The 18,345-nt window shown below is 36.4% G+C and overlaps 1 protein-coding gene across 1 annotated transcript in view; it reads right to left on the bottom strand.

The window, feature by feature from the left end:
• Positions 1 to 3,378: 3,378 nt before the first annotated feature.
• LOC131162306 (histone-lysine N-methyltransferase ASHH1) overlaps positions 3,379 to 18,345 on the bottom strand; it is an 86,443-nt gene continuing 71,476 nt past the window's right edge. Inside the window, exons 10-11 of the mRNA XM_058118636.1 lie at positions 6,468 to 6,960; positions 3,379 to 4,002 (exon numbers count right to left, since the gene is read on the bottom strand). Coding sequence (XP_057974619.1) covers positions 3,730 to 4,002; positions 6,468 to 6,960 — 766 coding nt within the window. The 3' untranslated portion in view covers positions 3,379 to 3,729. The remainder of the gene's footprint in view (positions 4,003 to 6,467; positions 6,961 to 18,345) is intronic.

Raw genomic sequence — 18,345 nt, 5'->3', positions numbered from 1 at the left:
TTTAATGAAATAGAAAATCAAAGGAAAAAGAATCTCTACTTGGGCTATTTTGTAAGAGAGTCTAAAAACTATGCAAGCACCTCATCAACTAAAGCATACACACACACACACACACACACCACATGTTTCTTGTGTAAGAAGAAGGGACATATAAATTTTAGTGTCCATTTAAAAGAATTCCAAGGTATCGTCAATTTTAACCCTACTATCTTTTTTGGTGTTCAATCAATTGTTCAAATGCTTACTTGCCACCTAGTAGTGCCTATAAATGCCACGTGACTGCCAACAAGGCCTACATTCTCCAAATTGAAGAAATTCCACCTCAGCATGCTAAAGAACGAGCTACTCAAGTGAAGTTACTTAGTAATTTTTACGTTTTCATGTATATTTTTAAATTTCCAGTTATTTTGACCTCAAGTTGTAATAATTGGATTGTTATGAATTATATTGGACTTTAATTTTGTTCAAATCCTTTTTCTTTTTCTCTTTTGCAAGTATATGAATGTAATTACATGCTCAAGTGAGATGGAAGGATGAGTGATCAAAAGCATTCAAATGGGTGAGAGAAAAAAGGTCAAGCCAAGATCTCCTAAAGAGACCTTAGATGGACAAAAATGAAAGGAAAGTTTATTAATACTCTAGAATGGATTTTCACAACAAATGGATCAAAAGCCCCCTTTTACTCCAAACTGCATTTTGTTGAAAATTAAAGCAAATTTCTAAAGAGGAAAACTAAAAGCCTATTATGTGAAGTCCTGGACAAAATGAAGTGTCTATTGTGTGAATTCTACCTTTTTATTTCTAACTTTTGAAAAGAAAGGTCAAAAAGGGGGAAGATTTTAAACCTATTACTTTGATCACAAGCCTTCTATAAGATTCTTTCTAAGGTATTATCTAAAATATTAAGAGAGGCTTTGGGTGATGTATGACTTGGCTCAATCTTCATTTATTAAAATAGATAAATCTTAATGGTTATGTTGGTGTAAATGGGTTGTTAATGCTGTAAGAATTATGTTGACTTTGAGACAACTTTTAACATCGTGAACCAGGTTTTTTTTAGATGGTTAGGAAGACTTTGGGGCTTAGGTAGGGGGATTCATTGTTTTTTTTTTTTTTTTTTTAACTCTAGTGAGATGTTTTGAGTATTATGTTTTTGCATACCTAGAGTGAGGCGGCGATTAGAGGTTTGTCAATCGAAAGGGAAAAGGTGGACATGTCACGTCTCCAATATGTCGATGATACTATGTTGTTTATCAAGTACAATGATGTGAAATTCAAAAAGGCAATTATTTTGTTGAAAATTTTAGAAAATATTTTAGTATTAAAGATAAACATGTCCAAGAGTAAGGTGACATACATTAATTGGGAGGTAGGGACTTATAGAGGTTAAGGTATTAACAGGTTGTGTCTCTTTAGACTGGTGTCTTTCCTATGTAGATCTCCCTCTTAAAGGCAACCTTGATTTTGTGCCCTTTTACAACCTTTGAGAGGATAGATTCGAGCTATGTTGTTAAGGTTGTATTACTCCCATTAGTACCACCCTTTACAACATGCCCATTTATTTATTATCTCCTTAAGAGGATAGCTTGACTTTCTTTGGTTTGGGTTGAGGAAGAATAAAAGAGATCACCTCAATAGTTGATAGATTGTAAGAAGATCCAAATTTGAAGGCAGATTAGGCCTTGGGAATGTAGCTAAAAAAATTTCTCTAAACAAAAAATAGTTGTGGAGGTTCTTCTTAGAGGTAATTCCCTACAAACAAAGGTGATTAAAAGATATAGGGTCCATTGAAATAGTTGAGACATTAAAGGAAGTAGCATTGTTTCTTATGTAGGCTCTTAGAAGTTCTTTTCCTTGTTACTTCTTTATTCTTCTCCTCTGACATGTTTCAAAGCGGTTAATGGTGATAGGGTTCAATTTTGGGAGGATGCTTAGGCTAGTGAGCGATCATTGAAGATGACGGGACCTTGTCTTCTTATGATTTTTGCTCTTCATATTAGTTTTTTTATTTTTTTTCTCTCTTTTCCTTTAGATGAAACTCCATGATAGAGAGATTGGTGAACTCGCCATTTAGCTTATCGCTCTAAATTCATTTGTTCCTTTTAATACAAGTGGTGAGAGAGTTTGCAAGGATAATTTCTTCATGTCTCTTTTATGCTATATCTTTTTTTCTCTCTCATCTTTAAAATTCCTTTCCCTAATCATTTTCCTTGGAACCACGTCATTTGCAAGGTAGAGAATTCCTTTTAAGATTTAGACATTCATTCGGGCTGTAACTCCCAATAAGATTAATATACTTGACTAATTAGATAGTAGAAAACTCCATAAATCTCTCAATCTTGATATGTGCTCAATGTCATGAGGCTGATGAAATGGGCACACCTATTCCCTCATTACTGACTAGAAATTTATTTTGGAGTGTGTTTCTCTCTTGTTTTGTTGAACCTAGGTGGCTCAAAAGCTCTTAGAGAATTCATGGCTAGTGAGATTAGGGCTTTGGCAAAAATAGAATGGGAAAGCTTTGTGATCCTTTGAATTGAGAGGAAGTCGAGAACCTTCATGTGTACAACCTCTCTTAGTTTGGTGCAAGATATATCTGCATCTAGCCTCTTTTTAGGCCCATTTATTTTGAATTTTTTTTTTCTTTGGGATTTTTATTTCCTAGCCTACAAAGGGATTGGAGGATAAAGGATTAGTGAATAATTTAACTTTTCTTGTTTCTAGGATGTCTTGTTTTCCTTTTGTGATATATGGAAAAGACAATTTCAAGCATCAACAGACCAAAAGCACCCTTGTTTCAAAGAGGGGACAAGTTATTCAGATTTCATTTAATGGTCAGATACAAATTGAAAGCTAAAAGTGGTAGGAATTCTAAAAATACCCCAGGAAAAAAGTAGAGATGTCGCCTATGTTGCCCATAATATATGAAAGTATCGACATAATTTCATAGAATCATTTGAGTGAAGAACATAATACTTTATTTGTTCTTATACTACTTTTTTTTTTTGGTTCGAAGTGCAGTAAACCCCTGAATTATTATCGAGTCCACTTTGTTATGTTTTGGAGTTGCTATATTTGTAAATATGTACCACATAAAGATATTGAAGTAAGAATTTTACATCTAATGCTAAGAGACGGCTAAATTTTTTTTAGAAAATATATATTTAATTTATAAATATATTATCTGATATAAAAAATAGGAATTTGTTCAGATATTTGGAAGAGAGAATGCAGCAACTTCCTCATGTCTATTTCAATTGCTTAATTTCTTACGAGTATACTTGGATTGTCATGATCAAAAACATATTACCACTAGACCATGAATATGTTATATTCCATCCACCAGCTGCAACAAGTATAGATGTATGTTCCCATGAATTGAAGGAAGAATAAACTAGTTTATAATTTTGAAATTTCAATAGTATGATCAACATTGCTCCTAAGGAACTCATGCTTAGGCAATCAATCAAAACCCTTCAGTTTCAGCCTTTAAACAGGCAGCATGAGAGACGAGACATCTGGCACAAGCAATTCAAGAATGAATAATGGTTAGGTGCCAGTCTTGTGTATTAGAATCATGGAAAAGCATCACTCCAGAACATGAGCTAACAAATAATCCCTCGACTATTGTTTAGTTTAGCTTTGAGAACCTCATATTTTACTTCTTCTGCTATGTTAAAACTTTCATACCTCACGCAGATTCCCACCAGATGTGTTTCCAGTTTAACATTACACTGTCAAATGCTTCACTTCATTCACATCGTTCTCTCCTTCAGAAGCTTTTGCTTCACTGCGCACCCTATGAGGAGTACAGGCAAGATTCTTGATAATGGACAAATGAAGGTCAAACTCAGCTTTCATTTTAAAACAGCTAGCTTCAATCCATTTCTCTGCTACACTGGTCGGTACACTGTCTTGGCTGTCCCTCTCATGTTCTTCAATGGCAGGTCGTATTTCATTGTATAAGGAATCGAGCTGCGAATTGACCTGATTCTTCAATTCCTGTGTAATATGTTAAAATTATAAAGCAAACAACAGATAAATACCAATGAAAATCAGAAAAGGAAATAATATGATTGGTTCCATGTAGCACTCATCTTCAATATAAAATAAAGGATGAAAAGGGACAAATTCTAGCTGTTAAATGAGACATTTACCACTATGGAATCAGGATGCCTAGCAATTATTCTTTTAGATAATGCACAATCAGGCATGTTAAGTCAAAGAGTATTTTCCCCCAAATGATTTCCTAACAAAAAATAAAATACAAGGACAATTTCTTTTGTTGAGGATGAAATTAAGATTCTATGAAACATCAACCACTTTTCAGATCAGCTTTTCCATGTTGCCTAATGCATTGTGAAAAAGAAATCAATAACAAGGCGTTCAGGTCAGGCTATCCTAAAGCCAAAAATATGGCATTGTGCCAATAACTAGGAACCATGAGAATCTAATGTCTTGAATTTCCTAAAAATGCAAGATAACCCCAAAAAATGAGTATTAAAAACCCACCTCCCACAAAATCTTGGATTCCAATTAAGGATGCAAACAGGATGGATTTGGAGCAAGAGGGGCAAAACTAAAATCTGCCCCACCAAGAATTTGCCTCAAAACATTATTTGTATCTCCATCCCTATCTCAATAGGGGATCTGCCCTCTTGCTAGGGGTCCAAATCAGCGCCCACCAACTATAACAAGGACATATAAAATTTTAATGAGCAGCCTAGTGCACAGAACTCCTGTGTATGTGGGGTCCGGGGAAGGGGCAGACCACAACGGGTCTACAGTACACAGCCTTACTTTGCATTTTTGCAAGAGGCTGTTTCCACCCCTCAAACCCATAACCTCCAAGTCATACGACAACTTTAGTGTTGTGCCTAAACTCCCCTTTAGCATAACATCTTGAAAAGGAAAAATAAACCTGTCTTGTTATCATTAAAAAAAAACATATAATTTATTTTAATATAATAAAAGATAACATAGTAGAATAATATAAATTAAAATAAATAATATATTTGGAATCTAGGAGCAATTGAATGAAAATATACACCCATTTGTGTGTATATTTAATTATTTATATTCAGGTTGGTTTCAGTTAAGCATAACGGTATTTCAGGGCAGGGCAGATTCGGGCAGGAAAATACATTTCCCTCTCATTGCCCCGAATCCACCTTAGGTTACAACCATTTAGGAACCACCAAGCCCCACTCCACCACCCCCCGCCCCCCAAGACCATAGGGATTGCAGTTGTAACCACCAAATCCCCCTAGACCATAAGAGTGGATTAGGGTGGGATATCAACTAGCGCAATCCATTTACATCTCTAATTCCCATGGACAAAAATATCCTCACCGCTCATTGTTCATGGACGAAATTGCTCTTACAAAAATTATTATCATTATTGTATACATATATTACAAGAATATGCATAATATTATGACCATCTCAGGTTTAGCAACAGTTCATAATTTTATTAAAATAACATTAGAGTAACCATGTTCTCGCTGTAAGATTATGTTCCTAGGGATCCTAATTAATGAACCAATCTTATACTACAGGAAAGTGATTTCAAAAGGGTGTTTAGGGTAACCCCAACTCAAACACCCACCCAATACCCCTGCCCCCTGTCCCAAAATAAAAAGGAATATAAGGCCACATTTTTTCTTTTAATACAAAGGTAACATAAGGCCAGATATTGAAGTGCTTGACTTAAAAGAAAATGGATGAAAGAAAACAGATGCCCAAAAAATAAACTGTACGACTCAAAGTTACACCCGAGCAAAAACATAAATATAAAAGGTTCTCAATCATACATGTTTTCTTGCAGAGAATATCACAGGACTGTTTTCTCCTATCATCATATAAACATCAACAAAAAAACCAAGTCTTAAATCCCACTCAGTGGACTCAAATGCATGAATCGTTTTCTGCCAATTGGTAAGATTCATATCATAGAGACCTGACAAGTTTTATGCTGTCAGCTACTTAATGCAACACTCATCCTTTACCCAGGGCTTAGATCAAAAAATTTAGACAAGGTGAAATCCAATTGCAGAAGTAAATTATAGTACCAAATTATAGATCGGAGAAAGCAACTAGTTTGCATGGCAAATGTGGATTTTCTTGTAATTTTTGTCCATCCAATTGCAGGAGATTAAAGGATACATTAAACAGCCAAATATGATGTCAATCCAGAAAGTAGAAGATTTGGCAAGCATGCTGCCTCTGCACCACAAGTTTTAAAATTAATGTATCGAATAGGGGAGCATTCAAATTCATGCCACATACAACGCACACAGATGCACAAGCATGCACATACATGTGTTTCATCAGACAACCTCACAGCCTCTCTATCTTAACTGGCTGAGGTACTTGACAAGCCTAATCATTACTGACATCCAAATTATAAATATGGTGATCAATCTAAAACCAACAAATTATGTCACTAAATAACAGAAGATGTGTACCTCACATTTGATGACCTCATCTTGTGACTCCTTCACTGATAAGAGTTGGCACACAAATTTTGTATCAACTTGCTTTCGGGTGAGATTTTTTGATCTTCCATTTGAATAATGTTGTGATCTCTTGTTTGATACAGGACCTGCCCCAGTGTGAGGGTTCCGGCATGAACTATTACTTCGAATGAGGGATATCATTGCATTCTTTTGTGAGAAAGCCTGCTGAGTATCTTGAGAATACAACTTTGTCTGTTCATTTACTTCAGTTTTCACAGCATTCATTACCACACCTTCCATTGGAACCGAATCCAGTGACTCAACAACAGCTGCAGTGGAATCGAACTCATGCTTAGATCCCACTCTAACATCCATCACCATAGAGTATTCACTTTTCTGATCAATTATGAAGTCAGGTTTTAAGGGGTCTGCAATTTTAAGGAGCTTCGAGGAAGGCTCATCTTCCGCAGAATCATAGAGTGGAATTTTCTCAACTGTGTATCTGTATTCAAACAGGGAGATTGGCATATAACTAACTAAATGCGGAATTACAGATCATATATTTGGTGCAAATAATTATAAAAAGATAAACAGCCAACATAATTGATGAATCCAATCATGTGCCATATATGTATTCCAATGAACAAAGTTCATATCTGAATGAAATAAGAAAAATAAAGATAATTATAATGGTGCACACTAATATATTTTGGTGCTTGAAAAATTCAGGTGGAAATACAAGATGCCTAAATATCATCTATTTTATATGGGAGTGCCCAAGTGTCAACTTCTATGATCAGCTCCAAGATAAAAGAGCTTGCATCAAAATTAATTACTCCCTCAGAACTTGATAAGTGAATGCAGGAAAATTCAAAATATTTTTTTTCCATAGGTCATCAAACTTGGGGGATCATTTTTTAAATAAGCATTTTTATTACAACACACTTTCCCGTTCATGCCTCAGGACAGCCCAAAAAAAAGTCTCACTGGCCACAGAATACCAAGATACCAATTGGACAACAGAACAATGCTCCTCAAAATAGCTGATAACATTCCCAGTTATAATTGGAAAAGCACTGCAACTTTTTCCCAGACAAGCACCACAATAAAGGCTCACCAAATGACCATTTTTTAACTTCTTTTCTTCTGAGAAATCTTCAAATCATTTTCTTACTTCATTGTATGATTCGAATAAGAAATATAATATATTTCGACAAGACTGTCTTCTCATTAGTGAGCTAGAAATTAAGACACTCTCAACAGTGTACAAAACCATTCAGTTCCTACAAGAAATCTTAATGACAATTTTTTAAGATGGGAAGCCCAAGATTTACTTTGCCATCTTGCTAGTAAATTGCAGGCAAGCAAAGCAGGTACAGGAATGCATGGACGCAAGTAACATACCAGGCTCCAAGATGGATGTCAATCTCACTGCTTTTAGATAAGAGCGGTCGTAACAGCTGCTATGGCTGTAAATTTTTTATTCCAACGACTTTAGCAGTGTGAAAGGATCGCGAGACCCCAAAAAAAAAAACATAATAGTGTTATGTAACAGCCATGTTGCTATTTAAAACCACAGTTAGGAGACTCCAGCAACAACAAAAGAACAAGCCTTCAATCAAAAAGAAATGACCACCACGCACCTACTAAAATATTAAAGAAAAAGCAAAAACAGGAGCAGCAACATCTGAGGTACATCCAATCATGAACTGCAGCTGAATCCACACTACATTACCAGTGTAAAGCACATGCAAAAGAGGACCACGACTTCATATGGAGAAGCACTTTCTATTGTAAATAAATAATAGTAGTACTAGCCGATCAAAAAAGGCCAGAATGCAAAGCCCCTCCCTCGAGGCACGAAGAAATAAATATCAAAACTACTACCCATACGAAAAATAAGTAGCCAAAAAAAAAAATACGTGCAAACCTCAATCAAATAGATAAAGCCTAGCCTTCCCAATGAATGCGACAGATTCAGGCAACAGCTCCAACCAATGGAGGCACACTCAACTAAAGTCAATATAATGACAACACCAACACCAAGATCCTGCAACCATAAGAAAATTTATACCACCGCCACCAATGCCAATACTACTGCTCTACCTGAGCACTTTGCCCCCACTTAATCATACCATTCCCGCAAACCATGACTGTGCAACCAACACTATTATCACTAACCCTGCTGGCACCACGTCATTTGTTGCTACCACCACCCACAATTTATTCAGAGTTTCCATGGACAACTAAGAAACATCATAATGTTCGTGCGATGGCATCTTACAGAAACATTTTGACTTCTGCATGTTGCACAATATATTATTCAGTCAAGAATAAATTCAAGATTCATAAATTTCATTAAATTTGAGATCACTCTGATTATAGGGAAGACTAATGTAGGTAGCATCAAGGAGGGAGAGAATACAGTGAGATCGCTCTGAATATTGGGAAGACTAATGCAGCATCAAGGATGGAGAGAATACCGTGGATACGAAGCAGATGGACTGGGAGAAAATGACAAATGCTTTTACATGATATCAAAACTCTAATTTATAGGAAAACTAGAAAAACAAGAAAATTACAAATAAAACCACAAAACACATTTAAACACGTTTGTGTGTAGGACCCATCAAGCTCTGACCATGTTCTTTGGAATCAGCCTCCAAATAAGAAGTAATTCAACCAATTGTCAACTTTCCATCCTACATCAAGCCCCTCCTGCCAAAACAAACTCAACTTCATAGAGTTGGGGAAAGATTCAAGGAATCCATCAAGATGAAAGGAATTATCTCCCTTCATAAGAAAGAGCAACCATCCACTTCATTCAGTGGGAGATATTGAATGGCATCAACTTAGACTCAAGGTCTTAAATTTCAATTTCGACTCAAGTTTCGAAGCTCCAAAAGTATAGAAATTTCGACGGAAATTTTGATTTCGATTTCAATTTGAAAAAATAATGAAAATCAATAGTAAGGCATGGAATTCTTTTATGAAGCTTTAGAAATTATTAATAGACATAATAATGTAAGTTTTAGGACTAATATATTACAAGTAAATACATCTATGCTGTGTACGAGGTGAAGAAGTTGTAATATAATATATGCATCAAACATATTTGTAAGATAATGTACATTAAACATATTTAGTGAATCAGTTAATACAAATGAAATTCAAAAATCAATTAAATATTATTTATTATATAAAGAATGATAATTTAGATATGAATGGTTAAATAAAATGTTGTTGTAAGTTTATTTTTTCATATAATTTCAAAAGCACTTGCAATAATCTTTTGTTTCCGTCAAAATAAATAAAATAAATTACGAGAGAAATTTCACTTCACTCCTAAATCTCTCATTTGAATTCTAAGTAAATTTCATTGCATAGTTCAAATTTCGACAAGTTTCGCTGAAATTTCAAGGTTTCGATAAATTTCGGATGATTTGTTGAGATTTCAACAAAAATTATACAAGATGGAAATCAACTTCCATTTTGATTTCGAGGGTGATAGAAACTGGAAATTTCAATGAAAATTTTGACAATTTCGTGGAAATTTAAGACCATGCTTAGACCTCTTCTTATCAATAAGATAAAAGATCTTGATATGCATCATGCTTAACCCTCCAATCAAACAATGAAAGACACCCCAAAAAAAAGGAAGAATGTCACAACATTATGTCTACATTTGAACCAATCTTGAAGGTAGATAAGCAATAGTATTGAACTTTCAAGTTAATATCCTTCACCCAAGCAATCTTGTTTGGACTAGGATGCCGCTCAATCCTCAAGTTCAACTTCTTCAAAAACTACATTTGTACAACTATTAGGATCTATCTTTTTGTCCTTCAACCTAGTGGAAGAGTATAGGTCAAAGTACTAAACAATATCCCTAGTTGCCATCTTCATCTAAATCACTTGGTACTTATGCACTGGCTTTAATTACATGGGTTCATCATCTTCCTTTTTTGCAATTGCCATTGCATGGTTAAGATATTGTGCAGCTCAATGCTGAAATCCTTGGCACTTGAAACACTGAATTGGTAGCTGGAGTGCTGGACCTAAAACTACTCAAGGTTCAAACTGAAACGGGTATCTCCTAAAAGGTGAACGCCTTTGGCAGCTGCACACTCAGACCAAAAAAGCCTTTGATGCCTCTATGATCATAAATTTCCATGAAATTGCCAAAATTTCCATCAAAATTCCCACAAATCACCCAAAATTATAGAAATCTCAAAATTGGAGCAAAATCCATTGAAATAATTTCCATGAAATTGAAATTTTAGATTCAAAACCCATATAAAATATTTTGTCTTATGTTATAGATTTTTCAAACTTTTGAAATTATATAGAAAATTGAACTTAGATATTACTTACAACATTTTATTTGACCATTCATGTCAAATCCCTATATTTGTATAATAAATAATATTCAACTGATTTATGAATTTACTTTATATTGAATATGTTTGACATCATTATCATACTAAAATTATTGCACCTTATACACACCATAATTGCCCTAGCTGTATTTTGTTTATAATATTTTTAACTCTAGATCTTGCATTATTATGTCTATTCATAGTATCGTCATAAAGGAAATCCATGCTTTACTGCATATTATTATTATTTTTAAAAACCAAAATCGACATTGACATCAACATCAAAATTTCTATACTTTAGAAGCATAAAAATTTTAGTCGAAATTGAAATTTACTACCTTCCACGAGGCAAACCATAAGGCATATACATGCAAATCCCGATTAACTTATTTTTGTAATATAAAAATATATAAAATAAATTTAAATAAAAAAATTAGGGCACGAGAGGATCTATTTCTTTGTTCATTTGTGCAAACTTCAGAGCACGAAAACCTTTGTCTCCCTCAACATACACTCTTAGTGCTCTCATTGATCTTCCGCTCGGTGGCAATTTCACTTGGTCCAACACTAGAAAGTTTCCTTCCTTCCCAAGGATTGACAAACTCTTAATTTTGGTGGATTGCGAAATTCACTACCCCAAAGTGACTCAGAGCCTACTTCCTAGGTCCATGTCAAATCACTTTCTTATTCTCCTTGACAAAGGAGGAGTTAAAGAGAGCAACCTCCTTTCATTTTGAAAACATGTGGCTCAAGCATGAAGGGCTCAAGGAGTTACTCAATTTTTGGTGTTCTGCTCATGTCACATGGAAGGCTAGCTACATACTTGTCTCAAATTTGAAGGGTTGAAAGAAAAGCTGAAAATTTGGAATAGAAACACCTTCAAAATGTTCATGCGAAAAAGACCGTTATCCTCGATGATTTCAAAGAACTTGTCAATCAAGAGTCAAACTAGGATTTTGATGATGAAAGTTGGGCCAAAAGAGTGGTACTCAAGAAGGAAATAAGTTAGGTTATTAACCTTGAAGAGATTTCTCGGAGGTGGGAACCCAAAGCCTTATAGCTCAAGAAGCGAGACAAGAATACTAGATTCTTTCTCTAGATAGGAACATGAATGCCCTCATTGATCTTCTGCTCATTACATATTCAATATAAATGAAATTCATAAATCAATTTAATATTATTTATTATACAAATAAAAGGATTTGACATGAATGGCCAAAAAAAATGTCGTAACTAATATCTAAGTTTAATCTTCTAAATAATTTCAAAAATTTTAAAAAGCTATTCATATTCTTTCCATCAAGGATAATAGCCTTTTTGGTGATGGAGCTGTTAAGCCTCATGTCGAAAAAACTTGTTGGAGGGATTCTTAAGGGGATCCAAGGTGGAAAAAAAAAAATGGAAGGTTTACAAAAGTTTCGCGTCTTCTCTTCGCAGATGATACCTTCATTTTTTGCAAACATGACTGCCTTCATATCCTTAATCTTTGATACATTTTGGTAGGGTTTGATGTTATCTTGGGCTTGAAGGTGAACCTTGAAAAAAGTTATCTCTTTCTGATTGATGGTGGCACAAGGGAAGTTTGTTAATGTGTATTTAGTCTTTTCCGACTATGCACTCGCGGCATTCCATTAATGTCTGTTCAAGACTTGTGAAGGCTTCTTTGAGTTTTTTGGAGCTGTGGCAGCATTCATATGTTCAGTTGTGACGCTGTGGTAGTGCTATATCCTTCGATGAGTTGTTCACCTCGTATGTGGAGGTGCGGAACCCAAGGAATGGTTGTTTGATGCTTCATGAAGCTATTTATGAATTGTTAATGAGTTTATTGGGTCTGAAACAGTGGGCTTTGCTGTGTTTTTTGTTTCATTATTCTAATTCCTACCAAAATATCAAGCTGTTGGGCATGTGTTTTTTTTTTTTTTTTGCTCCAAGATCCAAACTTTGTTGTGACAATGCACACGTGTTGCTTTCTTGGGGCTGCATCTAAGGCAGTTGGTGATTTTTTCACGGTAGTTTCGATCGTTCACCTCTCCAATTGTTCCAGTGCTGAGTGTTGCTTTCTTGGGGCTGCATGTGAGTTTTTTTAATCTATTTGTGGCTTGTTCATGATGGATCACCTTGATGGCTATGATCATTGGTCTAAATTTGTGAATGTTGGGATGGCGTTTGCAAATCTCAAAAATATGATTCCTTCGTTTGTCACTTGTTTGAGTGAACCGTGTACTATGACTATGTCAGAAGAGGAGTATTCAAAGTTTCTGCAGTATCAATTGTCTCAACAAGTATCTTATCACATTGCTTTTTCCCAGAAAGGTAGTCCTACAGTCTGCATGTCATCTAGTATCCTTCCCACTAGTCCTTGGATTATTGATTCTGCTGCCACTGGCCATATAACACGTGCAACCAACTTCTTTTCTAATCTCCAAAATCCTAAAAATCTCTCTCAAGTTACCTTTGCTTATAGGATCCACTACTGCTGTTAAGGGGATAGGAACAGTAAATCCTACTCCTATCTCTCTTTATTTTGCTTTATACATTCCTAAATCTCCTTTCAATCTTATGTCAATTAGTAAGCTTACGAAGTCCCTAAATTGTTCTATCACATTCCTTCTTGATTTCATGGTTATTCAAGATTTGAAGATGAAGAACACAGGACGCGAGGCTCTTGGACTTTACTACTTTGAGTCGCCTTCTCCACCCACTGCCGACACAGTCGCAGCTACATCTCCTCAAATCCATTTGTCGCCTTGGTTATCCGTTCTTGGACAAGCTAAAACAGCTAGTTCCTACATTGAGTTCTATGTCTAATCTTGAGTGTGAGTCCTGTCAAGTGGGCAAGCATCATCATGCTCCCTTTGCTCCCCGGGTCAAAAAACAGGTAGTTAGTCCTTTCATGCTTGTCCATTCTGATATTTGGGGTCCTAGTCGTGTGACATCAAAGTTGGGGTTTCGGTATTTTGTTACATTTTTGGATGACTACTCTTAGGATGACTTGGTTATATTTAATGAAAGATCATTGACTTGGTTATATTTAATGAAAGATCATTCCAAATTGTTTGATATCTTTTGTGCTTTTTGTTCCCAAATAAAGACTCAATTTGACATGCCAGTTAGGATACCTCGTAGTGATAATGTTAAGGAGTACTTTAGTACCCAATTCAATTACTATATGACTAACTCTGGTATGATCCATCAGTCCTCTTGTGCCAACACTCCACAAAAAAATGGAGTTGCGGAATGGAAAAATAGAAAGTCACTTGTACCCTATTGAATCAAATGAATGTCGCCAAAGTATTTTGGAGTGATGTTGTGCTCACAGCTTGTTCCCTCATCAATAAAATGCCATCCTCTGTCCTTGGGGGTAAAATCCAATATTCAGTTTTCTTTCTTAAGGCTCCTTTGTTCTCCCTTCCTCCTCATATATTTGGTTGTGTGTCCTTTGTTCATCAATTATCTCTAGGAATGGATAAGTTGGATCTCCATGCTATCAAATGTATTTTTTTGAGCTATTCCTATACTCAAAAGGGATATCGATGTTATAGTCCTACTTTACATCAATTCTTTGTCTCTGCTGATGACACCTTTTTTGGGTCTACACCATACTACTCTGATTCCTTAAGTTTTGTTGACCTTGATGAGTCCATTGCTATGCCTTGCCTTCCAGATCCAAACCTAGTATCTGCGCCCAATCCTCCTACATCTTCATCTAGTTTGAGTCCTTATCGACACTTGAATCATCCCAATTTGCAGATATACACACGGCGAATCAAGGGGGAAGTGCCTCCTCCAGCTTCTACTACTATGCTTCTAGTTCCCTCATCGGATGATCTTATTTTTCGTGATGTTGATCCTCCAATAGCTGTTCAAAAAGGTAAACACACTTGTACCCAACATTCGATCTTTAATTTTGTTTGTTATGATTTCTTATCACCCTTTTAATATTGTTTTGTAAGTCTCTATCTTCTATTGCTCTTCCAAGATCTATTTCTGAAGCCTTATCCCATTCTGGGTGGAGGGCGGAAATGGTGAAGAGATGCATGCACTACATGATAATGATACTTGGGATTTGGTATCTCTTCCTCCTGATAAGTTTCTGATTGGTTTTCTCTAGGTGTACAATGTGATACACAATCCTGATGGTTTTGTGGCTCGTATGAAGTTCCACCTTGTTGCTAAGGGGTATAGTCAAGTGTATGGTTTGGATTATTCAAACACATTCTCCCCAGTTGCTAAACTTGCCTCAGTAAGTTTGTTCATTTCCTTAGTCACCACTTGTCATTGGCCTCTACATCAACTAGATGTGAAGAATGCTTTCCTACATGGTGATCTTCATTAGGAGGTATATATGGAGCAACTCCCTGGGTTTGTTGCTCAGGGGGGAGTCAAGCTTAGTATATCAACTCAAGAAGTCATTGTATGGATTAAAACAATCTCCAAGAGCATGGTTTGGCCGTTTTAGTGTTTTAGTACTTGGCCTTTATCGGTGTGCAATAGATCACTCTGTATTTTATCGTCATACTCCATTGGGCATTATTTTGCTTATTGTATATGCGGATGACATTATGATCACTGGTGATGATGATTGTGGCATCCAGGACCTAAAGCTTTTTCTACAAAGTAAGCTTCATACCAAAGACTTGGGACCATTGAAGTAATTCTTGGGTATAGAAGTATCAAGATCTCATACTAGAACTGTCTTGCCATAGAGGAAGTACGTTCGTGATCTTTTAGATGAGACGGGGCTGTTGTGATCCAAACCTGTTGATACACCCATGGATCCCAATAATAAGTTAATGACAGATATGGATGATTTGTTGCCTAACCCAAGTCGGTACCAGAGGCTTGTTGGAAAGTTGAATTATCTCACAATCACTCGACCAGATATATCCTTTGCAACAAGTGTTGTGAGTCAGTTTCTTGATTCCCTGAGAACAAGTCATTGGGATGCAATAACTCACACTTTGAGATATCTCAAAGGTGCACCAAGGAGAGGTCTCTTATATTAGGATCAGGGTCATACTCATATTCAGGGATATACAAATGCAGATTGGACCGGATCACCTTCCGATTGAAGATCAACAACCAGGTATTGTATCTTTTTCAGTGGTAATTTGGTGTCTTGGAAAAGTAAGAAACAAATTGTGGTTTCTAGGTTGAATGCTGAGTCAAATTTTAGGGCTACGGCGCACACTTCATGTGAACTTATTTGGCTGAAGAGCATGTTGAAAAAACTAGGTTTTCCACATTCTCAGCTTATGGAGTTGATGTGTGATAATCGAGCCGCTATTCATATTGCCTCCAACCCTTTCTTCCATGAGCGGACAAAGCACATTGAAGGTGATTGTCACTTTATTCGAGAGAAACTTGTACAGAAGCTGGACAAAACACATTGAAGTTGATTGCCACTTTATTTGAGAGAAACTTGTACAGAAGCTCATTACGACCACTCATGTGAAGTCTGAGTTCTCATGTGAAATTCATTTGTAACAAGCTAGTAGCATATGATATATATGCCCTAGCTTGAAGGGAAGTGTTAATGGTTATTTAGTCTTTTAAAATTATTATTGTGTTAAGAGTTTTGTTAGAAATAAGTGCGAGTTAGTACGGGTATTACGGTCATTCCTATTGTACTTGCATATATTATAAAGGGGGAGACCTATCATTGAATTTAGGCCTTCCATTTTACCCAATTACTCAATGGAGCTAAATTCAAAGATAATGGAACTTGGGACCCCATTATTAAGAAGTTCAAAAGAAGATTGACGGGCTGGAAAAGGAAATTATTGTCTAAAGGTGGCAAACTCACTCTTAAGAAGAACACTTTGACAAACCCTCCAATTTACTACATGTGCCTCCTTCCCAAAACAAATTCAACTGCTAGGAGATTGACAGGAATTCAAAGGAGATTCTTTGGGGAAGTTTGAGAGAGGAATTTAATTTCACATCTTTAAATGGGGAGTGATTAAACAATCTTTTTGTTAGGGAGGTTTTGGGTTAAATCCCTCAACATTCAACAAAGCCCTTCTCGATAAATGGTTGTGGATGTTCATGAAGGGAAACAATCACCTTTGATGGGGAATCATCACTTCAAAATATGGGCTAGAGCATAATGACGGCGTCGCTCATACTAGTAGAGGACCCTATGGAGTGGGGGTTTGTAAATTCATGAGGAAAAGCTTAGATGATTTCATCCCCTAAGTCATATTTCATGTGGTGAAAGAGGGCAATGTTTACTTTTGGCATGATGGCTGGCACAACAATAGTGATCTTAGAGCTGCATTTTCTTCCATCTACAGTCTGCCCTATGACAAGGATGCCCTCATTAATCATCATCTTCAAATCTCATACAATGGGATCTTCTGGAATATTCCCTTTACTATAAATGTGGCAAATTAAGAACTACATGACCTCTCTGACTTTTATAGCAATCTCTATAATTTCCGAAACCGAAACATTTTGAACGAACCAAAATGGGCTTTGGACAGTAATGGAGCATTCACTATCAGATCTTTCTACAGGAAGTTGTCTCCAATGGAAACAAATTGCAGCAACCTCCCTTGGATTCATATTTGGAAGATAGCAGCCCCTTCAAAGGTCACGTTCCTTGCCTAGGAGACAACACATGGAAAAATTTTAACCCTGGACAACTTGCAAAAAAAGGGCCTGGCCGTTGTCAATAAGTGTTTTTTTCTTTGTATGCTGATGTGGAATCAGTCAACCACATCTTTCTTCACTGTCCCTGGACAATAAATCTGTGGAACATGACTCTCTCCCTGACCAGACATTAGTGGGTCACTGCCAATTCTGTGGGAGGGGAGCTTTGGGCTTGAAAGGCATTAGAGCCACCAAGGAGAAGAGAAAGGCTTTGAATCTCATTTCTCTCGCCACCTTTACTGCACTTGGGAAAAAACTGGAGAAACTTCAAAGATTTAATTACTCTGCTTGAGATTTGAAAAGAACAGTGGGTTGCTGATGTTTCTAGCCGGCACAGTGAGCTAACTGTGAATGATCATAATATAAATTCTTGATTTGTCACAGCCTCCACTCTCCAGGGTGGTTGACTTCTTGTACCTTGGGTTGCATCCCCTTGATGCCCAGCTAATAATAGTTCTTTTTATCGGTTAAAAAAAAAATACTCTCCCTCCAACAAACACCCTTGGTAAATCTTCCCTACCAGGACAGCTCCTCCAATAAGAAAACTGGGGCGCTGTCATTCAATGACAACAATTCTCTCTGTGTCTCACCGTTCATTTGTGCAACCTTCAGATCACAAGCACCCCTGCCTCCCTCAACAAACACTCTCCCTCCTCCATCATCCACCCTGGGTCAAGCAAGACTGCTCCTCCAATGAGGCAACTAGACAGTTTCCATCTTTCCGTCCCTCTTCTACTGGGAACTCTCTCCACATGTTTGTTTCTCCTTGAGCAGTTACACTGTTTTTTTTTTTCCCTTTCTTAATTTCCCCAACAATTTGAATTGACGAGGTTGAGCTGCTTAGTGCTCACTGC

This window comes from Malania oleifera, chromosome 8 (genome assembly GCF_029873635.1).
Source record: "Malania oleifera isolate guangnan ecotype guangnan chromosome 8, ASM2987363v1, whole genome shotgun sequence".
NCBI lineage: Eukaryota > Viridiplantae > Streptophyta > Magnoliopsida > Santalales > Ximeniaceae > Malania > Malania oleifera.
The sequence above is the reverse complement of the archived record's forward strand: the minus strand, read 5'-3'. Positions and strand labels throughout refer to the sequence as shown.